The sequence below is a fragment of the Ursus americanus genome, chromosome 21, assembly GCF_024610735.1.
Source record: "Ursus americanus isolate L20-20 chromosome 21, mUrsAme1.1.p, whole genome shotgun sequence".
Lineage (NCBI taxonomy): Eukaryota > Metazoa > Chordata > Mammalia > Carnivora > Ursidae > Ursus > Ursus americanus.
This window is the reverse complement of record NC_142147.1, coordinates 26,479,562-26,506,800: the sequence shown is the minus strand read 5'-3', so window position 1 is coordinate 26,506,800 and position 27,239 is coordinate 26,479,562. Positions and strand designations below refer to the sequence as shown.

Below are 27,239 nucleotides of genomic sequence, written 5' to 3'. Positions count from 1 at the left end.
TATGTCGGAAAACAATACTACGGGGAGGATGGAATGAAGAAGGGCAAGAGCAGAGGCAAGGTTTGCACAAATGAGAGGTGGAAAATGGTACCTTCCTCCAGTTCTGACTTGCATTTTCTCATGAGGGCACTTGCAAAGCCTTTCATCTATTCCAGAGCTCTGGGTATTGTTCGAAAACACCAGTTTTCACTGGGCTGTTGGGGATGCGGGTAGACTCCTAGACATTGCTCATGGGAGCATTAATTGGTACAATAACGAGAAGACTGGCAATATCTTTTAAAATTAAGAACATATACACACTTGAGCACATCCAAGGTATTCATCTTGCAGATATGTTTGCACGTGCTCGCTCTCTAAAATAAATTAGCAAACCTTTAAAAAAAATAAATAGGTGCGCCTGGGTGGCTCAGTCGGTGAAGCATCTGCCTTTGGCTCAGGTCATAATCTCAGGGTCCTGGGATCAAATTCTCCATCGGGCTCCTTGCTCAGCAGGGAGTCCGCTTCTCCCTCTGCCTCTGCCCCTCCTCCTGCTCATGCTCTCTCTCTCAAATAAATAAAATCTTGGAAAAAAATTTTTTAAAAAATTGCAAGTAAAGATTTGGTAGTAGTTGAAGAGGGCCACATTAGGGCCAATTTTTACTGCTTTTCACCTCAGGTCTACTTAATTCTACTTCTTCATCTCTATCTACAGATTTCTGTTGCTCTTAGCATGTCCGGGTAACTCAGGGACACTCCATGGTTCTAGGCGATTAGCCAGAGCCCCAACTGCCTCAGTTAATAATAACAACAGTGAACACTTATCTAGTGTATACTATGGGTCAGACATTGTTCTAGGATCTACTGAGTCTTTAATCTTCACATCAATCTTATAGGGCAGGTCCTAAGATTATCCTCATCATACAGATGGGGAAACTGAGCCACAAAAGGTTGTAATTTACCCAAGAACGCACTGCTAACAGGTAGAGCGCCAGGATCTGAACCTGGTTTCTGAGTCTGTGCTTTTGGACACTATCCTGCAGGACCAAGGAGGCTGAAAGGAGGACCATGCCTATCATGATGGCACTAGCCTTCGCCGCCCAGGGCTCGAGTCACTTTTTATTTGGTCAGTACTTTATTCAGCACAGAGTTACAGACTGCAAACAGAATGTGCCCCGAACCTAGAACTCTCACCATCCATAACTGAACTGGAAAGAATCAACACGCAGGGCACCTGGGTGGCTCAGTCCGACTCTTGATTTCAGCTCACATCATGATCTCAGGGTCGTGAGATCGAGCCCCTCATCTGAGCCCTGCATTGGGCTCCGTGCTCAGCGTGGAGTCGGCTGGAGATTTACTCTCTCCTTCTCCCTCTGCTCCTCCCCACCACTGGTACACACACTCTTCAAATAAATAAATAAATATCTAAAAAAAAAAAAAAAAAGAATCAACATGCAAGGCATAGGAGTTGCCACCTGTAAAAACTCTCCTAAATGCACCAAAAACACCTTTACTGAGATGAACATGCCTTTAGGTTTCTTTCCCCAGGAACTTAGGAGATATTCTAAATGCTAAAAGGAAGCCACCAATCCTGAGATAAATAAATGCAACAATTTCCAGAATACAGCTTATTTAAGATCAAAAGTTACAACAAAGTGTTGGAAACTGGTAGAAAATATTGACCAAGAAGCGTCCAAGAGGCTGGGGCCCAAGGCTGTGTCCGTACCTCTGTAATCCCCATAAAGGTTAGGAAGGAGGGTGCGATTGGCCCACAGGTAGAAATGCTTAAGGAGTCTGATCTCTGAGAAACGGTGGGAAAAACTTTTCTGGATAGCTTGATGGAGGTAAAACCTATTCGAGTTCTGTGCTGAGTAGACTGTAGTCATCAACAAGGTAAGGAAGAGGATTTGTACTAGGATAGAGGAGGAAAAAAAAATCAGTTGAGTTGTTAACTTAGAAATTCTCTACACCTTCTCTTTCATGGTTCCTAAGCTTTGGCAATTCCACGTAAGAGCTGTAAACAGACGAACCAACATATTTAGCACATAGTGGTACCTGCAAATATTGATATATTCCTTCCCAGAATTATTCTGCCACTAATCAGAAATTTTACTTGAAATAAGGTACACAAAATCCCACATGAAAATTGCTGTATTTTAGTTCTTATAACTAAATGTACTCCCGCCCCCAACCTTTCTCTCTCTCTACAGACTGTGTTCACAAGAAAGGGAAGGCAGATAAACACAGAACTGGCCTTCTTTGGTCCAGGAAATCCAATAATCCACACACTGCTGACTGGTTCCCCTGCACTGAGAGGACTGCCACTTTTGAAAGCATATTCACTCTTCCTCCAGCCTGGGAAGTGTCCAGAGTATGCTGTGTTATTACGCTCTGTGCCAGAGGAAAGGACTGATTCAAGCACACACTGACATCTCACGACTCCTGAGTTCACGTGTCTTCCCATTTACCACACAGCCTTGGAGTCCATTTTTTTTCCAAGGTCAGTATTTTAAGATAGTTTTTCACTGTTCTATATTTTCATTTTCTTCTCCCTCCCCCTTTGCTGGGACCTGGGCTGTAGGACTGACACATTACTGTTTGCTCTCCATACCCAAAATATCTCCTGTCAGCCTGAAGAGTTTCTTCTCTTTCAAGGTTCTTTTCGGGCGTGCCACCGGACTGTTGATAGCTGGAGCTATATAGACCGGGTTGTTCTTATCTCTTGAACCAGTTAATGGTGGACATTTTGCTGTCAAAAATTCAAATGTAGGCCAAGAAATAGTTATATTTCATTAAGGAGTTATTCATCAACAGTTGCTGAAACTCTACTGTGAGTACCTCCTATTAAATGCTGAAGAAAAAAAAGAATAAACCCATCTATGTGGCACTTCTCCAACTATTGTGAAGGACTTAAAAATTCCAATTCACGGAGGACTGATACTTTTTTTTTTTAAGATTTGAGAGAGAAAGAGAGCGTGTGTGCGTGGGTGGGGGTGGGGCAGGAGGAGAGGCAGAGGGAGAGACAGAATCTTAACCAGGCTCTGCCCTAAGCGTGGAGCCCACTGAAGGGGGCTGGATCCCAAGATCCCGAGATGACGCATGACCTGAGCCAAAACCAAGAGTGGGACACTCAAATGACACACCCCCCAGGCACCTTGGGGACTGATACTGCTATAAAATACAACAAAAATTGATTGCTAGAAGAATGACGTAAAACAGGAGCATGTAAAATCCAAATCCCATTTTGAAAATTAGATACAATATGTCTAAAATTGGTCCAAATGCTATAAACCTTTCTAACTTTGCTCTCAATTTCTGCATTTATCTGGGACTAGTCAGTGACCCACACGTTGGGAGAACTGTTCTACAGCGGTGCTTCTCAAACGTCAACGTGCACGGGAATCACCTGAGACTGTGTTCCAATGCAGATTCTGGGGTGAGGCCGGAGATGGTGCATTTCTGAAAATTCCAGGTGATGTCGAGCCTGCTCGTCTGCAGACCACACTGTGAGAGGTAGCTAGAGGCATGCAAACCAAGATGGAGAGAGAGAAGGGATTGGAACAGGACATAAAACTCACCAGCAAGTATGTGCCCAGTGCTTGGGGAATCACCAAAAAGACTAAATCTCCCGAGGAAGTCAGAGAAGGTGTCATAGAGGGAAGCTTGACATTTCTTTTGAAGGAGGAGTCAGATACAATTCTCCAGATGGACAAGAAAAAAAAAAAGTCATTGCTTTAAAAAAAAAAAAAGGCCTTTTAGGCAGAGGGAACAGCAACTCAAGAGCACAGATAAATGAAAGGAGAGCTAAGAAAAGTTTGAAATTAGATTCATTTTTAAAGATCTTGTAAGGAATGGGGTGCCTACCCCTTAGTAATGTGTCTACCACTCAGCTTAAGAAGTGATTGCATGGGGTGCCCGGCTGGCTCGTCAGAAGAGTGTGTGACTCTTGATGTTAGGGTCATGAGTTGAATCCCATGTTGGGTGTAGAGATTATTTAAAATAAATAAAAATACAAAAATTAGGGGTGCCTGGGTGGCTCAGTCAGTTAAGCATCCAACTCTTGATTTCAGCTCAGGTCGTATTTTCGGGGTTGTGAGATCGAGCCCTGCATCGGGCTCACCACTGGGCGTGGAGCCTGCCTAAGATTCTCTCCCTCCCTCCCCCTACTGCTCACGCTCTCTCTCTCTGAAATAAATAGAGTGCTTGCCACTTACAGAGTCGTTAGTGTTTATCTGTGATGGTATCCCTTTCTTTTCTTCAGAGAGCTAATCTAATCCTGAATTTGAGTTTATCACTCCCATGCATTTCTTTATTAAAAAAAATATATATACACACACTCATGTGTATATTTATACATATATACATATACGTATATATTTATGTCTATATACGTATGTATATGCGCTATTTTCCACGACTACAGTATTAACTTCTCTGCTCACCATGGTGTCCGTGAGGTTCGTCTGCGTGATAGGCGAGGCTCCAGTCAGTTATTTAGAGGGTAGTTTCCCTCAGGCTTGGAGACTGAATGTGAGGACTAAGAATTTAGGATTACTCTGACATTTTTAGAGGGTGGGGATGTTCTTAACTGAAATGAGAAATACAGGGGTGCCTGGGTGGTGCAGTCAGTTAAGCGCCTGACTCTTGGTTTGGGCTCAGGTCATGATCTCTGGGTTGTGAGATCAGCCCCAGGTCGGGCTCTGCGCTTGGTGCAGAGTCTGCTTTGGATTATCTCTCCCTCTCCATCTGCCCCTCCTTCTCTCTCTCTCTGTGTCAAATAAATAAGTAAATAAATAAATCTTTTTTAAAAAATGAGAAAATATCATAAAGAAGCTGGTTTGCGGGGCAGGCCACCCTGACTGGGGCATGTCTGACCTGACACATGTGCAGGTATCCAGCTGCGACAGTGAGCGGCCGGAAATGGCCTCTGGGGCTCGGAGCGAGAAAGCCCTGGGAGGAGACGTAGGACACAGACGAGAGGCAGGGGACGGAGAGAGCATGAGAGGGTCTTGGGGAGAACGCACGAGTGCTGGTGACGCACCGGTTCGCCTTGGGCGGCGGTGAAGGAGCAGCCAGCTAACGAGACAAGATCCCTGCGTAGGTAAATCTGAGGTGGTGACGCGGCTAGAGGGCCACTGTTCTGATGACATTTGCTCCTTGCAAAATCAGGTGTCGGTAGTTAGAACTACTTGAATTACCCCAGAGTGCCAAGATCCTCCTTGTTTGTTGCTCCTTCTCTTTGGTAAGCCACGGCATCCGGGTCAGCACGAGGGAGACGAACAGCGCGAGGAAGACCGCCTAGACAGGAAGACCACAGGAGAAACGAAGCGGCGGATACCACGGCACCCAAGGCGATGCCATCACGTAACCGTGAAGGTATGATTAATACATTTCCATTATTTGGCCCTCTACTATCATGGAAAACTGAGAATTAGCGAGTTTCATGATTATTTATGCATGATCATAGGGACCTGGTTAATATAACATTAATATTTATATTTTTGCCTGTAGTCCTCAAGCTGCTTGGCTAGGAAAGCTTAAACTGAATGATTTGTGATGATCTGTGAAGTTACTTAAGAGCACCTGTCCTTGGAAGACGGCTGACAAGCTGGACTGGAGAAGCTACACTTTTAAAATTTTCAAGGATTACGTCTCTGTTTTTGCTCAAGAAGTCATGGGATCTTAGAACTGAGTAAGACCTTAAGTATCAGTTACATATGCAACAAGTTTCTCCCAGTCCTTTAATTTCAACGGAGGGGAAGAAAGTGCTCCAATCTTCAGGAGAATAGAGGACAAGTGTGCTGTCTCCAGCCCCTGCCGCACAACCCTTTTCAGAGGTGGCAATGCTGGGTGTGTCTGCTCTGGAGACCTAAGGTCGCCCTCTGGTGGACAGTCCCTGGACTAGATTGAGGGAAAAAGTAGCAAGTCCACTTGGCCCTGGGTCCAACCAAATTCAACACTGTAGCGATACCAATAACTAGTCCAATACACTGGCTTCCATCTCTTCCCTTCTTTTTATATTTTTTCCCCAACACTCTCCTGCAACTTTTTTAAAAACTGAAGTGATATACATTATAAAAATTTGGGAAAAAAGAGATTTTAGGAAAACCTTAAAATTTGGACTATATCCTTTAATCACTTTTGTATTAACATACCCAGACTAGCTTTCCAACATCACTACATTTTAACATTTTTAAAGGTTTCTTGGCATTCCATTTTATGGATATGGCTGTCTCATAAATTTAGCAGTGTCTTATTTTTGGGCATTTACATTGCTGTCAATTTTATTTATTTTTTAAATGAGGTACTCTGAATTTTCTTAGGATAGGTCCTTAGAAGTGACGCTTACTCAAGGGGATGCAGAATTTGAAGGCTTTTACTCTGTATCACATTTTCCTCAACCAGCAGTGAGTGCTCTTTATCCCTGGCATTATCATGTATTATGTTTTTGCCTCTTTTATTTTTATTTACTTATTAAAGTTTTATTTGTGTAATCTCTACACCCCACATGGGGCTTGAACTCACGACCTCGAGATCAAGAGTCACAGGCTCCACTGACCGAGCCAGCCAGGACCCCCTGTTGCATTTACATCTTTGTTGGCCAACCGCCTCTTTTGATAACTTTTATTTTTTTTTTAAATGTCACAGGGGTTTACAGCTGAGAGACAAGGAGACAACACGGCCATACACTTTGCTCTCTGCACCTCTTCTGGGTAACAGGTGCCCGATCGTCCACACACTGAAAGTGACACAACTGCTCGCTGATCATGTTGCCCAGCTGTTACTGAGAGAGGGATCTGCGGACTGTAGAGCTAGCAGCAGTTCGGACTTCATGCAATCACCCACAGGTAAAAGACCACGGTAAATGATATTTGAACTGTGTTGCTGGGACACCGCTCTTATTTAAACCATGTAACTAAAATTCACACACACCGAAACAGCGCAGAGGAGGACTGCCTGCATGCAAGCAAGCATGTGTCACCTAAAAACCAGGACGTTCTATCTCCACACTTAGGCAAAGTCTCAATAATTTCCTCGTATAATAACCTAGCCATATTTAAAAAGTCTTATTTATTCAAAGGATCTAGAGCACTCCTCCGTCTTAGTTTTCTTCGTGATACTGACTTTTGCATAGAAGCTGGATTCAGCATGATACTGCTCCAAGTGTGGTCCATTGACCAGCCCCATCGGCATCCCCTGGGAAGCTGCCAGAACGCAGACTCGTAGGCCCCATTCCAGAACTATCCTCCATTTCAGCATGTTTTTTAAAATTGACTGTGCCTGCCACTAGTTGAGGCCTCTCAATATAAATTCGCTATTTCTTTGCAACAGTGGATTAATTATCACCACTCCTATGACCTGCACGCCAAGTGCCCCGGATCTAGTATCCAAGTCTCTTCTTTCTCAGTACTTTTATATACGTATTTCATGTTTTGTATTACTTTAGTTTATTTGATTTTCCTGGTCATTAATTTGAGTCCCATTAGTGACCTCTCCTTCAACCCAACTAGTGAATTTTAAAATTTGGTAAATTACTTTTCATTTCCTGAAACCCTTTGTGTGTTTGATACAACTGGATCTCCTGAAGAGAGCTTGTTATTTTTTTGGTCTGTCTCCTCCAGTTTTTTTTTTTTTTTTAAGATTTAAAAAAATTTAAGTAAAAAAATTTAAGTTCGATGTGGAGTCGAACTTAACCGTGAGATCGAGAGTCGCATGCTCCACTGACTGAGGCAGCCGGGCGCCCGCCCTCCAGCCGTTTTTCATTAAGATCCACCTACACCTTGTTCTCCCCGGGATGGGCGGGGTCTCAGATGGGACTTGCACCAGAATCACCTGGGAGATATTAAACGTGTGGGGCCTTGGAACCCATCTCCAGAGATTACTATTTAATTGGTCTGGATGAGGCCTGAATGTCTAGTTTTAAGAGCTCCCCAGGTTTTGCTCGTGGGAGCTCAGGCCCATCCTCAAAGGTTCTTAAAGCAGAAGCAATCCCGTCACCAAAACCCAGAATGTTGAAAACTCTACCAGACAAAATGTGGTTTCTTCAACAAATGCCCTGCGATAAATACCAAGAATGGAGAGTGATGGAAGGGAGGCGGCGCCTGCAGATTTAGCATAGAAAGTGCTCAAGAGACACACTAACTAACTGCAACACATGGACCTTATTTGAACCTTGATTTGAACACAGTAACCATAAAATAAACATTTAGGAGACAACTAGGAAAACTGGAACAAGGACTCTAAGAAAAGGTGATAAAATACACATAACAAAAACCTTACCATCTTAACCCTTTCTTAGTATAAGGTACATTCATATTGTGTAAATATGAAGACAGTAGTGTGATAATGATTTTTATGTTTTTAAAAGAGGAATGCTTATCTTTTAGAAACATATACACTAAAAAGTGATAAAATGATATGACATGAGAGTCTTTCAAAATACATGGAACAAGACTGGCTTGTTTTGGTAATGAAGCGATTGTTGAAACTGGCGAACAGAAGAGTAGAATTCATCAGACCATTTTCCACACATTTCTGTGGGCTTGGCATTTTTCTTAGACATTTATAAAAATTGGGACGCCTGGGTGCCTCAGTCAGTTAAGCACCTGCCTTGGGCTCAGGTCATGATCCCGGGGTTCTGGGATCAAGTCCCACATCGGGCTCCCTGCTCAGCGGGGAGCCTGCTTCTCCCTCTGCCTGCTGCTCCCCTTGCTTGTGCGCTCTCTTTCATAAAGAAAATCTTTTTAAAAAAAAGTTTTTAAAAATTAAGTCTCCTGGTGCTTTTTTTTTTCCAAAGTAGTTTGCTGTGGATTGATTTTTTTTACTTGTCCCTTCTTGGCAATCCTTTTCTGCTCTCCTTCTACTAGCCTATTAGTTCTCATTAGTTTTTTCTGTGACTTCACACATACCTGAAATGTCATTCTGCCTATTTCTGTTGTTTTCTTTTTTTCGGTCACATTGTCAGAACCGTTAGGCACTTTGAACTGATGCCCAAGGATCTCATTTTCCCAAGCGAGCTACCTGCAACGCGAGTGGGTCCCCCCCCCCCCATGCCGGTACAACCCGTTTTTCACCCACCTTGACCGGCTGGCTGATGAAGAGGTTGTGAAGCACTGATAATATCACCGATGTAACCCAGCTGGTAGCTTGGTCTTTGGTCAGGTCCAGGCTATACAGTGCAGTGAAAAAGGCTGCAGCCAGGCCAGTGACACCCAGGAGGAGCCAGCTGATGCAAATCAACCCTCTGGGCAGGCCATTAGCGACGGGCTTCTTCCCTTCTTCTGGGCTCAGGATGGGGAAACTGGTGGCCTCCCTTAAGAACAGAGGTTGAAGGAATCATCTGAAAGCCAACAGCTGAGAGAGAGGCTCTGGAAGATTCCGGGTGATCGGGGAAGGCTGGGGCTGGGCAGTACCTGGAGGGCCCCTGATCTGTGGAAAAAATATGTGTTTCCAAGAGCTCCTGGAGGTTTTGCAGTCGGTTGGTGGCATCGAGGACGTCACGAGGCTGGTTGGCCGGGGTGGGACCCAGGGCGCGTAGGTGTGACTGCAGCCGCTGCAGAACTCCGAGCAGGTAGCAGCAGAGATGGTGGTGGCTTTCAGGAACCGCTGCAGATACAGCCCGGGGCTCCCACGTCACCCTTCCTGGCGAGGGCAGCAACTCATTCACTGATGAGGAGCTGACGCTTCCCAGTCCGTGGAGACTGGACCCAACAATTATTACCATCTACTCTGAGCACGCTGGGGAATTGCTAACAATTTCTAAAATTCTACACTTTGATCCAGACTAATTAAAAACAACTTTTGATCTAGAAGCAAATAAAAATTTAAACCTAGTTGGGCTTTTTTCACCAGAACTGCATAAGTGCCCAGGGGGGCAAACTATATTCGAGATTCCATAAATCAGCTAATCTCACTATTCCATAGAAGAGAAAGAATGACAAGTCTCAAGAGCCCCCAGCAAAGCAGATGGAGTATGAGGGGGTCTGAACCAGAGGGCATTTTGTGGGTTCTTCCTTAATCCTTTATTCCGTATCACCAGATATATTGTCTCGAAAGCTATCAGCTCTATACTGGAAGCTTAAAGAAAATGAAAAGCAGAAGGTTGTATCATCCTGTTGGTTATGCCGAGAGGTGGGAGGGACTAAGAGGCAGGCAAGGGAGTGGGAGGCAGATAACAGATCAGTGACTAAAACCTGCGGAGGTTTACCATTTGCCTGATGGGGTCCTGCCTGCTGATGAGAGCCGTGACCCTTCAAGTGAGAACAGATGAGGCTGGCTAAGAGCTGTGCCATCTTGCTAATGTTGTGAGACGTCCATAAAGATTGTTCCCACTCTGACAGTAGGTATGTGTTTCTCCTGAGCAGGAATCCCACAGTCTCCTTTAATTCCTGAATGAGGACCCAAGACGAGAAAAGTCAGTCTGATATTCACCCAGGACTGTGAGCAGTTAGAGATGGGAAGGTCATCTCTTTACTTGGAGAGGCAAATGCTCAGTGGAAAGAACCTCCATTTTTCAATTTCTTTCTCCTTTTTCAGAAAGAAGTCACCTCACAGTAACTTCAAAACTAGTTTTACGAGGGAATACAGAATGAAAGAAGGGACAGTTGGATCAAACATCACCAATGAAAACTCGAGAGCAGTATCTTCTGCATCACAACCAGTCCTCAGAAGACATCGAGAGGAGAGACGAGGGGCGTGAGGCATCGTGGCCCAGGGGACAGGAATTAGGGAAAAGCTATCAAGGTTAATAAGACCCTCAAGCCTTCTAGAACATCCTCTCCACTGGCCTTTCTCACTACACATAGAAGCAGGGCCCCCCTTCTAACTATAAATTAGACACCAAGCTTACCTCAGCCACCTTCGTGAGAGACAGAGGCTCAAAAGTTGCATCTGAGGGGCAGGAGGCTTGGCTGGGAGGAAAGACAGGCAGGGGTTCCTGTGGCTGGATCAGCGGGAAGAGGCTCCCAATTACAAGATTGACTGGGAAGAGGAGGACAGCAGTTTGGATGCTGACGATCAGCTGAGACCAGGTCACAGGAAATGGACCCACTGGAAGAAAAGCATTACATCAAACTTCATTCTCAAGATGAAGTCATCTCAGTCATTCCTCTCCCAGGTTTAGGTATTTATTTGGCAATTTAACCATGATTATCCAAGGAGGCCATCATCATGGCAGTGAAGATCCCCGTGCGTTCCCCAGGCTGCTTCACTCATTCATGAATGGGAACGGTGCGGAAATCTGTTAGACTATTCAAAGGTTAGGGCAGCAAAGGAAAAACAAAGGCGCATCAGGACTCTGTTTCTGACCCTGAAAGGAAGGAGGGTGCAGTACAGTAAAAGGATTACACACCACCGACACCACACATCGGGCTCACCCATACCTTGCTCGTCTCTCTCGGCAGTGGTGCTGCTTCTCTTCCAGAACATAACGTTGACGACCATGTTGCACAGAAGCAACGTCATGCAGCAAGTGAGCCTCTGGACTCTCGTGAACTGGTTCCAGGGATGTCGAGTTAAGACTGACAGCCACAGATAATCCTGGGTGAGCTTTTCCACAACGAGGGTGGAGAACAGGTGTCTAAGAAGATACATTAGAACAGGACAGACTTGAGTTTTCATCCTGACAGCGTCCTGGACGAAGATGTGGTTTGCCCGGCAACAAGCTCATAGCAGCAACTCAGCCACTATCCAACACTCTACAAAGATGCTTTCAAGTGACATGGCAACGTGATTCTATTGTGATTTTAGGATGCAAGGTTTTTGAGGATAAGGTTAATTTATATTGTATGAGAGCTTAAAATTAAAAATAAATTTTTTTTTTTTTTTTTTTTTTTTTTTAGCTAAGAGTTTGATAAATCTTTTGCTCTACAAAAGCATCAGGCTTGCACTCAAGATAGTTTGGTAAATTCATACTTTGACCACCTGCTCTATCTACTCCAAATGTGGAGGAACGATCAATAAGACACAAGAAAGAATAAAAAATATTGACTGGGCTTAAAAAATAGGATAAGTATCTCCGAGGAGGAGAAAAGGAATTAAAAAAAATGACGAGCAGGGAAGTCACAGGATTTCTGGGCTCCAAGTCCGGCAGAAGGCAGTACACAGGCGGAGTTTGCCTCTTGTAGGGTAACTGGAGCTAGAAGTGTTTCATAGGGTGGGGGAAGGGAGAGTGTCGAAGGCACCCCTCAACAGGCACACAAAACCCCGCAGCGAAGACAGAGATTTATTGGTTCCGGGCATTTACAAAATCTCTGTCCAAACACTAACTGACCACGAAACTGAGCAGAAACTTCAGTGGCATGCCATGACGAAGAATACAGAATTCATTCAGAAAAGTCACTAACCAGACAACAATGACAACCACTAAGAACAGCAAATCCTGGGGCAGGGAAAGGAAATCTGATTTCCAGCATCACCATGTTCTATTATTGAAAATGTTCAGTTTTTGGGATGCCTGGGTGGCTCAGTCAGTTAAGTGTCTGCATTTGGCTCGGGTCATGATCCCAGGGTCCTGGGATCGAGTCCTGTCTCCGGCTCCTTGCTCAGTTTCTCCCTCTCCCTCTGCCTGCCACTTCTCCTGCTTGTGCTCTCTCGGACAAATAAACAAAATCTTTTAAAAATTAATAATAAAAAAACAAAATATTCAGTTTTCAACAAAAGATCACAGGACACCAAAGGAACAACAAAGTATCTCTCACTCACGCATGCGTGCACGCACACATGTGCACACACACAGAGCAATAAATACACTGTCCCTGAGGAAGCCAAGACACTGGATATACTAGAAAGAGACTTTAAGTCAGCTATTTTAAGTGTATTCAAAAGACCAAAGAAAACCATGTCTAAAGAACTAAAGGAAAGTGAGAATAGTGTCTTACCAAATAGAAAACATCAATAAACACACAGAAATTATTTTTTAAAAGAACCACACAAAAAGTCTCGAGTTGAAAAACACAGGCTCCAGAGCAGATCTGAGCAGGCAGAAGAAAGAATCAGCAAACCTCAAGATAGATCAATTGGAATTATCCCATCTGAGCAGCAGAAAGAAGAATGAAGAAAAACAGAGCCGCAGAGACCTACAGAATACATTTCCCACCAATACCTAAAGGAAAAGAGTTCTTTCTCTGAGACTGGCATGAAAACCCGGTCACGCTCGTGCTCTCCGAGGTCCACGGCCAGCCAACAGTTGCAGAGGAAGTACCATTTCCTTTTACCTGCCATGTCACTGACGATGACCTGGTTTACGTACCTACGGTAAAATAAAGATGTTAGGGGGGTGGGCACGAACCCGTTGCTGTAACAAGAAGTAATCTTGCGCTGTCAGTAAATGGGTTCTTTTCACTGTGAGGTAAAAACTAAAGAAAGAAACAAGAGCTGATCCAATTTGCCCCTTTCCGACCTCTGAGGGAATTCACGTATCAAAACCAGAATGCAGACTTCTATCACTTAGCAACACTCCGGTGTGTGATGTTTCCCTTAACTTTCCTTGTTCACACGTGCCGGTGCCCTGCCGCCTCTTCAGGTAGCCCACCTGCCTCCGTCTTCTGTCACGAGGGCCTGAGGGGGCGTACCTGGGGGGTGGGGAGTGATTTTCAATGTTCATATTAATGACTTCTCATCCTGTTGGGGTCTGTTAACTGTACAGTTCAATACATTTTGAGAAATGTAAACAGTGTACATACCACCACCATCAAATTATCTCCCCCCAAATTTTCCTGGGCCCCCTTCCAGTCAGCCCCCCCTCAGGCTTACCCCTGGCTCCACATGACCACTGATGTGCTATCTCTTAGACTAGTTTGCCGTTTTTAGAATTTCATATATGTGGGGTGCCTGGGTGGCTCAGTCGGTTAAGTGTCTGCCTTCGACTCAGGCCATGATCCCGGGGTCCTGGGATCGAGTCCCGCATCAGGCTCCTTGCTTAGCAGGGAGCCTGTTTCTCCCTCTACCTGCCACTCCCCCTGCTTGTGTTCTCTCTAATCTTTAAAAAAAAAAAAAAAAAAGAATTTCATATATGTGGATTCATATGGCGTGTCTTCTTTTGTGTCTGGCTTCTTTTATTTGGTATAATGTCTTGGAGATTCATCCATGTCACTGTATGGATCGGACTGTTCTTTTTGTTGGTGGGTAGCATTTCTTTGAATGAACACGCTAACATGTTTCTTCACTCACCTGATGGACACTCGTGCTGTTTCTAGTTTCAGGTAACTATTGACACAGCTGCTATGAACGGATGTGCATAAGTCTTGGAACGGACATGCTTTTTCACATATCTTGGGTGAGTACCTAGGAGCGGAATCTCTGGGTCATATGGTAATTGTCTCTCTAACTTCACAAGCCCTGCCAAACCATCCGTTCACGTGGCTGCACTGCTGTGCACTCCCACCCGTGGTGTGTGAGTTCCAGAGGCCCCCCAACTTTGCCCAAACTCGATTCCGTCAGACTTTATTACGGTCATTCTAGACTAGATGTTCAGTGCCCTCGCTGTGGTTTTAATTTCATTTCTTGATGACTACCGACGTTACACATCTCTTCACGTGCCCATTGTACGTTACTCGCCTTTACAAATCAAAGTGGAATGACAGTGTACAAGTGCTTTGGAGATGCCTGAACTGATGGGAAGCAGCAAGCGAACGCCTGGACTCGACTGGCCTAGTGGTCTCGCGCAGCAGGGACAGACTCATGTTGCTAAAGGGTTTGGGCAGGCTGCATGCTCTGTGCAGGCGGACAACATTCAGCAAGTGATTTGTCGGAGCCCCTGGACCTTAGACCTTCGACTCCATTCCCTTCCTTTTTCCTAACCCCAACCAATCGTCTTGCTCCTCAGTTAACGTCATCATTACTCTCTGCACACACCTCCCCCCGTTCTGAGTGCGGCTGCAGGAAGAACAGAATCACGTGGACCTCACGTACGTCAGGTTCACGGGCTCATCACGGACCCTTTCCCTCGCAAGCCCCTGGGGCCCATCCCACATCATGATTCTGCCCTCCTTTCCCCTCTTCTGAAGCTGTTAATTTTGACCCAAAGTATATTTAGTGAAGAGTCATTTGTTAAACTTACTCTCTTAAGATATTTTTTGGGGTGCCTGGGTGGCTCAGTCAGTTGAGTGTCTGCCTTCAGCTTGGGTCATGATGTCAGGGTCCTGGGATCGAGGCCTGCGTTGGGCTCCCTGCTCACTGGGGTGTCTGCTTCCCCCTCTCCCTCCATCCCTACCCCTGCTCGTGCTCTCTCACTTGCTCACTCTTCCTCCCAAATAAATCTTTAAAAAAATAAAGATATTTTCCATGTTTAGAGATACTTCTCATTTACAACACTTCAAGCAGTAAATTGTTATTTTTTCTTCACAGTCATGACAACATTAAATGAAAATAAAAGAAAAAAAATCATCTATCACTTTACCATCGACACAAAATCATATTGTAAATTTTCCCTATTTCTCTCCAGGGTTTCTCCTTTGTAGATGCTTTGGAACTTAAATCTACTGGTCATTTGTTACGATTTGGCCCAGAGAGTGACTGTTCTGTGTTGCTGGCGGCATGCTGGTCTCGCCCCAGATCGCTGCAGCCCCGCAGAGAAGGACAAGGCCGCCCGACATAAGTACTTACCAAGAAGGGCTGGCCCCCGAATTGTCGTGCCAGAGCCACAGGCCGTGCAGCTCCCCGAGGGAGGACTGAGTGCTGAGGAGGAAGACGTCCAGTCCCCCTCGCTCAAAGACTGCCTTCTGAGGGTCACAAAGGTGATGGGGCTCACTCCGTCCCTCTGATCCATACAGGGTGATAACCACCTAAAACACGACAAGGAAAGATAAAATGCAGGACATTTGAACATGATCACTTAAATTTATCCCTAAGGGGAAAGAGGGAGACAGAACTGTACTGAGATGAAGTCTCTGGGGGGCTGGACAAGCACAGCGGGCTCTGCAGACATAGAGAACCGGGACCCGCGGCCCTAACGAGGCGAGAGTGCACCTCGCGTGCTAGAGGACAGGAAGCAAGGAGCGAAGAGCATTTATTTCATTAACCTTAGCTGTTGTGGCGGCCTTTCTTCGATAGCCAGTGGAGACCTGAAGAAGGTAGTGAAACTGAGAGCTGGGGTCATTATCGGCCAGGACAGTGACCTTCACCTGCGGGAAAAGCAGAAGCAAGAAGGATCTTCACCTAAGAAGCAGGAGGAGCTCCAGCTCTGGCAACTCGATGGAAAGCAAGGGTGACTTGCGGGTGGCAGGTAAACAAGCAGGCCTAAGTGATGGAACGGGGGGAGGACTGGAGGGCCCGGCTTTATGGCTCTAAAATGAAATAGTCACAGAATCCGCTGATCAGGTCTTGGGCTTCTAAATCTTCCCACCTCCCTCCCACTGAGGGAGGGTTATCAGGCAACATGGAGGATACCCAGTTAAGTGTGCATCTCAGATAAACGATGAGTCATCGGGGAGCACACTTACACTAAAAGTGCATTCACTATTTATATGAAATTCAAATTAAACTGGGTGTCCTATATTTTTATTTACTAAAACTGGCAACTGTATACCCACAGCAACAAAGAAATGGATGGTGTGTATTGTAGAATTTCCAAGTGTAAGAAAACATACAAATAAGGAATGTTACACAATAGAAGTTAAGAAGAGGCTGTCATCAGGGAGCCTACGTGGCACAGTCAGTTAAGCGTCTGACACTTGGTTTCAGCTCAGGGGGTGATCTCAGGGTCGTGATCTCAGGACTGTACCCAGTGCAGAGTATGCTTAAGTTTCTCTCTCCCTCTCCCTCTGTCCCTCCCCATCGTGCACGTGTACTCTCTCTAAAATAAGTAAATGAATCCTTTTATAAAAAAAAAAGAAGAGGCTGTCGTCAAGGGATTTTGTTGTTGTTGTTCCAAACAGAGATTCCTTACAGGTTTCTTACATATCGCAGTTACATGCAATTATCATTTCACTTCCACCTTTCATGTCCAATGTATAAAGTGAGATAAACTTGCATTTGATTTTGGTTAAGTTCTCTAGATGTTCCGGCTGATTCCTAACCCAAACGAATCACATGAGCCTTCAACCTCCACTAAAAAAAAAAAAAAAAAAGGAGACAAAGCATTAAGTTGCAAAGCCCTGAGATAGGAGACATGAAGAGAAACTTAAGAAAAGTCCCCTTGGATTTCTACGCCACCTAGTACCACGCTACCAGCCTCTTCTGGTCAAGGCATTTTCCATCTTGTTCAACACACTCCAGACAGTGCGGCAAAGGTTCTGGGATCAACGTCTCATCACCTTCTGTGTGTCTGCTTGATCCTTTCTCCAAGCCCACACACATGTGAGCAAATAGAATCCGAAAAGGCTGGCCAGCAAAGACACCCCAACAGGGTTGTTGGTGACGCGGAGGAACAGCTTGATCGTGTCCTTAGTGTTCACCGTCCGGGGCACAACGACGAAGTCACTGCCAAAGTAGGCCAGGCGGTTACAGAGACACTGCGTCCTCAAAACTGTGCTCTGCGGCCCAACCTGTGATGGGAATCAAGACGTTGATTTAACTGAACAGAGTGCTAAGGAAGGGACAAACCCGAAACACAAACACGGGCAATTGAGAGGGAAAGCTGTGTCCGGGTCGCATGTTGACTGCTGGTGGGCGCGTAGGCCGGGGAAGCAGCGAGGGGACCAGCGGCTGCCGCTGCTAAAGCTGCCGCCGCACGAGCCCCCCGACCCCTGTCCTTCCGGGTCGGAACACACGCCCGAGGGGAAGTGTGCACACGCGCACAAGGAGACACGAGAAAGAACGTTTCTGTTGGCACTGCTCGTAACTAAAAATCGGAAACGACCTATTCAGTAACAGCAGAAACAGATGTAGCGGACTACTACTATAGACAGAGCAATGTGCATAAACGCTGAGTGAAAAACACAAGTTAAAGGGGGCGTGTGGGGGGCTCGGTTTAGCATCTGCCTTCGGCTCAGGTCATGATCTCAGGGTCCTGGGATCGAGCTCCCCATCGAGCTCCCTGATCAGTGGGGAGCCTGCTTCTCCTTCTCCTGCTCCCCCTGCTTGTGGTCTCTCTCTCCCCCTCTCTCTGTCAAATAAATAAACAAAATCTTAAAAAAAAAAAATACAAGTTGGGGTGCCTGGGTGACTCAGTTGGTTAAGCATCTGCCTTCAGCCCAGGTCATGATCCCAGGGTCCTGGGATCGTGTCCCGCTGAGCAAAGAGCCTGCTTCTCCCTCTCCCTCTGCTTGCTGTTCTCCCTGCTTGTTCTCGTTCTCTTTCCCTCCTCTGTCAAATAAAAATCTTTAAAATAAATAAAAAGTTAAAAAATTTAAAAATACAAGTTAGAGAAGGATATGGTACAGATGGTGCCATTTACACAGAGACCAAAAGCAGGCAAAACAACTCTCCTGCATCTGCATCTGTCCGTCTCCCTCACGGGAACAGAAGCTCACGAGGACGCTGTCGTGTCCATCTCTGTAACTCTAGTTCCCAGACGTGGGCCTGGCACACAGATGATGCCCAACGCGTGCTGGAAGAATGAGTATGCGTGCCAACTCAGGAGGCGGTCCCTTTGGTGAGAGGAAGGAGAAGAGACTAAAAGAGATACAGGGGCACCTGGGTGGCTCAGCTGGTTAAGGGTCTGACTCTTGATCTCTGCTCAAGTCATGATCTCAGGGTCATGAGATCAAGCCCCGTGTCAGGCTCCACACTCAGAGGGGAGTCTGCTTGAGATTGTCTCTCCCTGCCCTTCCCCCCGCTCATGGTCTCTAGATAAATAGTAAATAAAATATTAAAAAAAAAAAAAGACTGAGGGATACCAAAAGGGCTTTAATTATTCCTGAATGTTTTATTTTAAAAAATCTTAACTACGTAGAGCACAATACTTTGTGATAGAGCTGAACATGGTTTAACATTTTTATTATATTATTCCCTGTAACTTTCCATATGCTGTAACATTTCTTCATAAAAAATATTTTAAAAATGTCACCAAGAAATCAAATGGAAGGTACCAATTCCACGTTTGATGGTGCAGATGAAAAGCCTGAAATATTGTCAGTATGACTGACTGCTTTCCACAACAAAAGGTTACGTTCTGGGTGCGGGTCCATCTCTTGCCCTGGGAGGAACTCTCATCCTGGTCTGTGCAGCTCTGTTCCTTGCACGGGGCCCAAGCGCTGTACAGGGCTTCGCGGAATCAGGAACCCCTCCCCCACCAGCCCAATGCCTTTTGTGAGCAGTGGGGTCATTGCTGGGTGAGTCTTGCTACTCAAAGTCTGGCCGCACTGACACCACCTGGGAGCCTGGTACAAAGGCAGCAGCTCAGATCCCACTCTGATTTACTGCAGCAGAATCTGCCATTTAACAGGCTCCCAGGTAGAGGGTTTGCTTGAGAGGCACTACTCCAGATCTTTCAGAAAGTACTGCTGAGGCCGTGAATGGTGTAGGTGCCTTCCAGTGCACGCTCTTTCCCTCTCCCACGTGAATGACCCCCTCTTAGCTCTTTTACGAACAGCCTCATGATTTCCAGAACCTTGCCCCACGGTCTTTGTGCAACTGAACCACGACTTAAATCAGATGGGCTCGCACAAATTCACCGGTGTGAAAATGCACAGCGCCGTTTTAAAGTGGGCACACACCTGGAGCTAGGTAACAATTTGAAAAGTTCCCACCTAGCCTGGAATGTACAAGAATCTGCTAGCTTATTATTTTTTTTAGATTTTATTTATTTGCCAGAGAGACAGCATGAGCACAAGCAGGAGGAGCAGCAGGCAGAGGAAGAAGCAGGCTCCCCGCTGAGCAAGGAGCCCGACGCGGGACTCGATCCCAGGACCCTGGGATCGTGACCTGAGCCGAAAACAGACGCTTAACCGACTGAGCGACCCAGGTGCCTGTTAGCTTATTTTTACAAAAGCTCTCTTTCATTAAGCAAGAAGCTTTCCTTTTACCCACAATGTATGTAGTACTTGTAGAACTTCTCCATATTGCTTATTTTATCTAGACCTGTCAGATTCACCCTGGACTAATGTTTGAGAGAGAAATGACACACACGATGCATAAGCCTGCTCCAAAGGGCACACTCTCCTGGCCCGCTACACACAATCCTGATCCTTTTTCCCAGGCTGACTTATTTCCCTTCTGATGGTTTTTCTTTCTGCGCCCACCCCCCCAACAAGGTAACATACTCTGCATGTCACGCCAGCTCAGGGGGAAGAGAAAGAGGAAGTGGCGTTGCTGCTTACGTGGCATCCTCCGCTCTTCCACGTGCTGTTGTGGCTGTCCCAGAAATAACACTGTGTGACGGCTGTCACCACTGAGAACAGAGTGGGCGTCTGCCGGGCGCTCTCCTTGCTTTTATTCAACGCGGCTGTTATGTGGTAGGTGCCGGTCCCGTACCGCAGACTCTCTGGAGTCAGCACCCACGTATACTCCTCATCTGAGAACGGAGAATGGCGCTTAGCTGCATTTTAAATGGGACAAAAGTACCATTAGGACCTTCCGTAGGAAGCATGTAGTATTATCATTAGGTTATTTGATAAATGGGGAAATGATTAAGCCTAGAGTTATAAATGACTTTATTTTTTTAAGATTTGAGAGAGAGAGAGAGAGAGAGAGAGCACGAGCTCACATGAATAGAAAGGGCCAAGGGAGAGGAAGAGAAAATCGCAAGCAGACTCCGTGCTGAGCGTGGAGCCCGACCTGGGGCTGGATCCCACGACCCTGACATCATGATCTGAGCCGAAAACAAGAGTCAGACGCTTAAGTGACTGGGCCACCCAGGCACCCCACAAATCATTTTAAAGAAAATGACCAGTGATACCACCTGGGGATCTGGGTTACTCCTGTTCCAATAAGAAATTGTATTTTTTTTTGATAAAGGAAGATTAAGGTCTAATGAATCAGAATGTATTATGAGTTTTAGAAAAGTGAAAGTGTCACCCATCAAAATAAGTAGCTATGAGACCTAGCTAACAAAAGAAGCCCCCAAACGAAGCAAGGATGGGAAGAGTCGGACTGGTTCCAGGAAAGAGCCTTGATTCCCGGCCCGGCTCTGTCACCAGGTGGCTGGGAAGGGCTAAGGCAAGTCCCACAATCTCCCTAGTTTTCTCACTTTTCAAACAAGGACTCTGGACCAGAGGATGTCTAAGATCCCTTCCAGCTCCAACAGACATGTTACCGTCCAGACTGGCAAGGAAAACGGAGCGGACGTTCTGAAGCGCGAGAGAGCTTGTCGGTAGCGCAGGAGAGCTTTGTATCTGGGAGCCCCGTAGTGGGAGGGGCTGCCGCACGTGCTCCAAGAGAAAGACTCGCCTAAAAAGCCACCATTCATTCCTGTGTTAGCGAGGCCTACTCGAGAGCCAGCAGCAGCTCGTTCAACCCGGGAAGACCACAACAGAAGGGCTATGACACTCTTTATCCATTCTGATGATTCCCACACCCCATTTTTTTTTTAAATGCAAAGGGTAGCTTTTAAGACTTCTCAGTACATTTATTTTTGTTGTTAGCTTTAGAATAATTTTATTTAAATTCAATTAACATATAGTATATTATTAGTTTCAGAGGTAGAGGTCAGTGATTCATCAGCCTTATATAATACCCAGTGCTCATCACATCACGCGCCTTCCTCAATGTCCATCACCCCGTTACCCATCCGCCTAGTCCCCAGTACTACATTTAAAGTTGAAATCCAGTGACTATGTTTTTCGGTCAAGTATATCTCGGTCCTACTTATGTATCACAGAAATTCTTAACTATTCTAAGCTACAGTGTAGTCTGTCTGATATTACACCAAGACTTGCTGAGCCATCTCTGTCCTTACCCAAATCTAAGATTAGAAATAAAGTTTGAAATATAGATACAACCCATTGTGCTGGAATTTTACTTCTCAACATCATGGAAATGTTCAACCACACAAAAAGTTGACTATTACAGAGTGAACACCCAAATAATCACTGGATAGATTCTATAATTAACTCTCTACTAAAACTGGGGCACCTGGCTGGCTCAGTCAGAAGACCACGCGACTCTTGATCTCAGGGTCATGAGTTTGAGCCCCACATGAGGTGTGAAGATCACTTAAGTAAAACCTAAAAAACCAAAAAAAAACAATTTGCTAAATTTGCTTTATCACATACAGATCTTGATCCATTCCACAATCCATCTTTTTAAAAAATGCATTTCATGGTCACGTATATTTACACGTGGTAAAATTACATAGAATAAACACACACAGGTGCACGCAACACTGGTGAATCCAAATGAGGTCAAGGCACTGTATCCGTGTCATTTCCTGGTTAGGATACAACGCTGTAGTTATGTCACCATTAGGAGAAACGGGGTGAAATGTATGAGATCTGTTTTATTTTTCACAATTGAATCAGAATCTACAGTTACCTCAAAATAAAAAGTTAAAAAAAAAAGAAGAAGAAGAAGAAAATGCATTTCAAAGTAAGTTTCTAATTGGGGTTTTACCTTTTTGCCACACCTGATTCTTTGGAAGGGTGATGTTCAGATCGAAGTGGGTGTGGTTAGGCTGATACTGGAACCCCAGGTAGAGTGTCATTAAAAGGGGACTTTCAGGTTCTATGCACACGATCAGGGATTTCTCCAGGGAAGTGATGTTCACCATGATAATAAAATGATCTGAGCTCACGTTGAGGCTGGTGGGATGGATTTCCATGCTAACATTTCTCCACAGCATGATCTAGAAGGAGACAGTTAATCAATCTTCAAGTTCAAGATGGTCCATCCATTGATGTCTTTCCGCCTCCTTTCTAGTGATAATGGAATATAACTTCCTAAGTCTTCCTCCCTGAGCATTAATAGGTAACACACAGCCAGGGATTAAGGGACAATATACAATTTCAAACCTAAAACACCTTCCCCTAAAGGTAAGGTAACCTCCTTGCAGAAGTTCCCGAGTGAAGATGTCAATAATCAAATAATGGCACTGCCACGAATCTCAAATGACTTTCCTCCATCCTGTTCTCCAAGAAATCCTATTCCCTCCTATTTAATCCCTAATAATCAAATCATACCTCAATATCTTCCATTAAATCATCGACTTGGAAAAAATTATGATTAGAGCTTAGCAACACACTTCCGATGCTTCCAACAATGTTCTTGTCATCAAAATCCCTGAAGGGATTGAAAGCTAGTCCTGTTACCTAGAGATAAGAAAACTCCATTTCATCCATTGCTGAAATCTTTAGAAATAACACCCTGATAGGTAATAAGGTATCAAAAATTAAAGTAAATGTTGGGATTTTTCCCCTTGCTACTACCTCGAATGAAATAATATTTCTCATTAGAACATAATATGGGAAAGAATTAAAGACGAGTCATTTACTTGGGATCCTCAGAATTATTATTTTTTTTTTTACATCTTTATACCCAGAGGATTCATGATTATTAGGAAGTTATTCTACTCTCCAGAATAAGGCATCAGTCTTTCTTCTGTTTGTTAGGTAACTGCTGAAAGAAATAGAATATACTAATATGGCTAAGTTGATATATTGAGTCAATACTTATTCCAGTATTCCCAGCTTTGTACATACACAGTGAAGAGTTGAGATCAATTCAAACCATAACACAGAAACTGTCAAATCCAGAAGTCTGTTTAATGCTCCCAACCTCCCCCACGGATCATTTTTAAGGCCTCCATTCCTGCCATCGTAGAACAGAAATCCAGGGCACGCAGCCTTCTCTCGTTTGGTCTGGTGAGCTCACATTTCACGGTGCACCCCCTTCATGGTGCACTCAAGTGCCTGCAGCCATCAATCCCATTTCCATTAGGGTCAGAATCAATTTCACACTCACTTGGACATTAACTCCTGGGTGTCTGTTCAAGAGCTCTTGCAAAGCTGAGGCTGATGGAAAGCCCAACCTCACAGGTGCTGGGGACCGGAGAGTGTAGGAGCTCAGAGGCCAGCTTGACATGTTTTGGCTAAGGAAGGAGAAATTAAAGGGAAACCAATTTCTGTGTGTTTTCTAAAGATCAAAAACCTAAAATGAAACTCTCCCCCTTCCTCCTCTGTTACCTGCTCAGCACCAGAGTAGCAACGGAAGAGGTCAGAGTCACTAACGACTCAGAAAACCCGTTCTCCTGTAGAAACGCTTCCTGGATCTTCCCAAGGGCCAGCAAGGCCATTTCCAGCATATTTTCTACCTGTATTTATAAGGAATCACTCAAGATCCTGACGATAACATAAGAAAAGTTAACATTCTTCGGAAAGGACCCAGAGAAAGTCCTTCCAGTCTGGCTAAAAACTCAACACCCTTCGTATCAACTAAGAGGGCCACCCAAAGACATATTTCTTTGTCCCATGATATAAGCTGCCCTGGACTTTTTTTTTTTTTTTTTTTTTTTAAGAGAGGGAGAGAGAGAAAGGCAGAGGGAGAATCCTTTTTTTTTTTTTTTAAGATTTATTTATTCGTGAGAGTGTCTGCGTGCGTGCAAGTGGGGGAAAGAGCAGAGGGAGAGGGAGAGAGAATATCAAGCAGACTCTGCACCCAGCACAGAGCCCGATGCTGGACTCGGTCTCATGACCCTGAGATCACGACCTAAGCCAATCAAGAATTGGACGCTAAACCAACTGAGCCACCCAGGTGCCCCAAGATTAAAAAGTTTCTAAAAGGAGTTCAACACCAGCATCTCCTATACCTACCTGCTCAATGTCCTGCTTGGATCTCTGCAGACCGGCTTCACCAGCTTCTATGACATTGCCGACGGAGTGAATGAGGCAGACAGTGATGGGGTTTTCAAAGTCCCGACTGCTGTTGCCCTCAAATGCCCTCTCAGGTAACTGCTCATTCAGGTCAACAAGGGGATTGAGGACATTGACCTGGGAGTTTTAGAAAGCAAACACACATCCTTGAGCTGCTTCTGCCTGTTTTAAATTTATTTGAGTTCTTCTTATCAGAAGTTCGATGTTCTTTAGGCATCTCAAACACATTTTTATAAAAAGCACTGTTACAACTTGGAAGGAAAAGAAAATGTATTACATATGACCTATAGGGAGGATCTGTATTTCATGTTATTCTAAGGAATGGACAGAACCCTCCTGGAGTGGTAAGCAGATCAAACAGTTAATTCACTAAACTAAGCTATAAAAAGGGAAAGAGCAGTACTGGCTGGAACACTGAGTAGACTATGCCTCAAAAGCCTTCAAGATTGACTTAACATAGAGAACAAGAAAAATTTTAAATGAAACAGAAAACCCCAATTCTCCTTTCGGTAGGTTGTTCTCATGCAAAACAAGTAAGATGGTTAAGCAAATTGACAGACTATCCACTGTGAGTATGACTATTTTGGTTTTGAAATGTTTTTGTTTTCAAAGTAATATTTGTTAAAAACTTCTGCATGAAAAAGATCCAATAGACAAAATTAAAAATAAGACCTGGGCACAAAATATCTGCAACATGTACAACAAAAGATCAACAGCAATAATAAATAAAGCTCTCTTACAAACATGTAAAAAAAAATGACAACACATTGGGCGGAAAATGGACAAAAGACACAAAGAAGCAATTGAGAGAAGAAATACACACGGTCAGTCAACACACGCATTGATGTCCAACTGCCTTAGTAATCAGTAAAATGTTCCCTCCTCCTTCTCTTTTCTTGCCTTTGAAATTGGGAGAGTGTGGGGCAAAGGTTGGTAGGGACGTAAAACAGTGCCTATTTATTTATTCAGAAGAGAGAGAGTGGGGGGAGGGGCAGAGAGAGCAAGAGAAACCCAAGTAGGCTCCATGCTCAGTATGGTTTGATCCCACGACCCCAAGATCACGATGTGAGCCAAAATGAAGAGTTAGAAGCCCAACTGAGCCACTCAGGCGCCCCAAAACAGTGCCTTTTGAGAGACAATTTTGTCATCTATTGAAAATGCAAAAGCCCCTACTTCTACCTCCGGCACTCAATTCCACAGAAAAATTTGCATAAGTGCTTAGTGACGTAGGGACATGGATGTTCATGGGTTTGCTATTTCGAGAGTAGACAAAAGAAAAGTGTCTAAATGCACATGAAAAATTATTGGTTCATTAAATGTACTGAGACAAAAAGATATCCATGACAGGATTAAATAAAAATCAAGGGGCTGAAAAATTCGTATACTTTAACCCCATTTTTGTTAAAATGACAAACTTCTCTATGCACAGAAAAATGTCTGGCAGGATATGCACGACAAATTAATAATAATCTGATAACAGCGGTTACATCTAGAGAATGGCATTAGAAAGAAGGACAAAGATGGTCAGGGCTTTTGCTTTAGAACTTTATATGCTTTTGTTCAGATTTTTAAATAACAAGCATGCATTATTTCTGGAATTAAGAAGCCCAAATGGGGCACCTGGGTGGCTCAGTCGGTTAGGCTCCTGACTCTTGATTTGGGCTCAGGTCATGGTCTCAGGGTCCTGAGATCCAGCCCCCACATCAGGGCTCAGTGCTGGCATGGAGCTTGCTTAAGGTTCTCCGTCTTTCCTTCTGCCCCCACCCCCCACCCACCCTCACATGTGTTCTCTCTCTCTCTCTCAAAAAAAAGGGGCCCAAATAAACCGGCACAGATTACATTTACAGGCCTATTGCAGAATATCTGAAAATATAGGACATGGAAAAGAAAAAATGAAAATTCTCACAAATCCTAGTTCCTTAATTTACTTATGTGGGCACAAATAATTACTGGGAATGGCCTGGCAAATGGGGCAGCCACAGTGGTAAATATCTTGGAGCACTGAAGGCCGAGGTCTGTTTCAAAGCTGAACTGCTCTATCTCAGGCAAGGAGTGGATCTACTTGTCTCCCGTGATGTCTAACAAATGTATAACAGAGGCAGCAACCAGATAAATGAACAAAAGAAACACCGCATATCTGAGAAGGTCATTACTGATTAATTTATTCTCAATCTTCAGAGTTAAAGGTACAAGTACGCTGGCTAAATGCTGCATCGAGTCTCTACACAATAGTTCGTAAGCCTAAATTCCGCACAGGGCACCATCTCCAGGTTTGTATTTTCTGCTTTACATACTTTTTCTCTGTTTCGCTTCCCCCTCTCTCATACCTCATCTCCTCCCGATCGCCCTCTGCTTACCTGAGCGGACTTAGAAAATCCTGGGATAAAGGCTGTCAGTTTCTGGAGCATCTCGCAAGCTGTCTGTACTTTGCTGTGAGGCTGCAAACCGTCAGTCGGTTTGCCCAAGTTCCCCCCTATCTCATCTACGACCTGTTGGGAACAAAGAATTTTGCCAAAATTATTTACAGAAAATGACTGCACTGAAGTAGTTTGAGACATTGTTTTAACAAGAGTTGACATG

The 27,239-nt window shown here is 44.7% G+C and overlaps 1 protein-coding gene across 6 annotated transcripts in view; it reads right to left on the bottom strand.

Annotated features, from left to right (window-relative positions):
• PKD1L3 (polycystin 1 like 3, transient receptor potential channel interacting) overlaps positions 1 to 27,239 on the bottom strand; it is a 60,586-nt gene that overhangs the window by 17,599 nt on the left and 15,748 nt on the right. For all 6 annotated transcript variants that reach the window (XM_087870563.1, XM_087870562.1, XM_087870565.1 and 3 more), the window contains 19 exons: positions 27,017 to 27,148; positions 24,600 to 24,776; positions 23,973 to 24,100; positions 23,752 to 23,878; positions 22,971 to 23,099; positions 22,405 to 22,636; positions 20,175 to 20,392; positions 17,229 to 17,459; positions 15,996 to 16,097; positions 15,580 to 15,758; positions 13,079 to 13,225; positions 11,358 to 11,554; positions 10,826 to 11,025; positions 10,184 to 10,364; positions 9,390 to 9,582; positions 9,055 to 9,289; positions 5,175 to 5,274; positions 2,588 to 2,725; positions 1,703 to 1,888 (listed from right to left, as the gene is read on the bottom strand). In XM_087870563.1, coding sequence (XP_087726689.1) covers positions 1,703 to 1,888; positions 2,588 to 2,725; positions 5,175 to 5,274; positions 9,055 to 9,289; positions 9,390 to 9,582; positions 10,184 to 10,364; positions 10,826 to 11,025; positions 11,358 to 11,554; positions 13,079 to 13,225; positions 15,580 to 15,758; positions 15,996 to 16,097; positions 17,229 to 17,459; positions 20,175 to 20,392; positions 22,405 to 22,636; positions 22,971 to 23,099; positions 23,752 to 23,878; positions 23,973 to 24,100; positions 24,600 to 24,776; positions 27,017 to 27,148 — 3,232 coding nt within the window. The remainder of the gene's footprint in view (positions 1 to 1,702; positions 1,889 to 2,587; positions 2,726 to 5,174; positions 5,275 to 9,054; positions 9,290 to 9,389; positions 9,583 to 10,183; positions 10,365 to 10,825; positions 11,026 to 11,357; positions 11,555 to 13,078; positions 13,226 to 15,579; positions 15,759 to 15,995; positions 16,098 to 17,228; positions 17,460 to 20,174; positions 20,393 to 22,404; positions 22,637 to 22,970; positions 23,100 to 23,751; positions 23,879 to 23,972; positions 24,101 to 24,599; positions 24,777 to 27,016; positions 27,149 to 27,239) is intronic.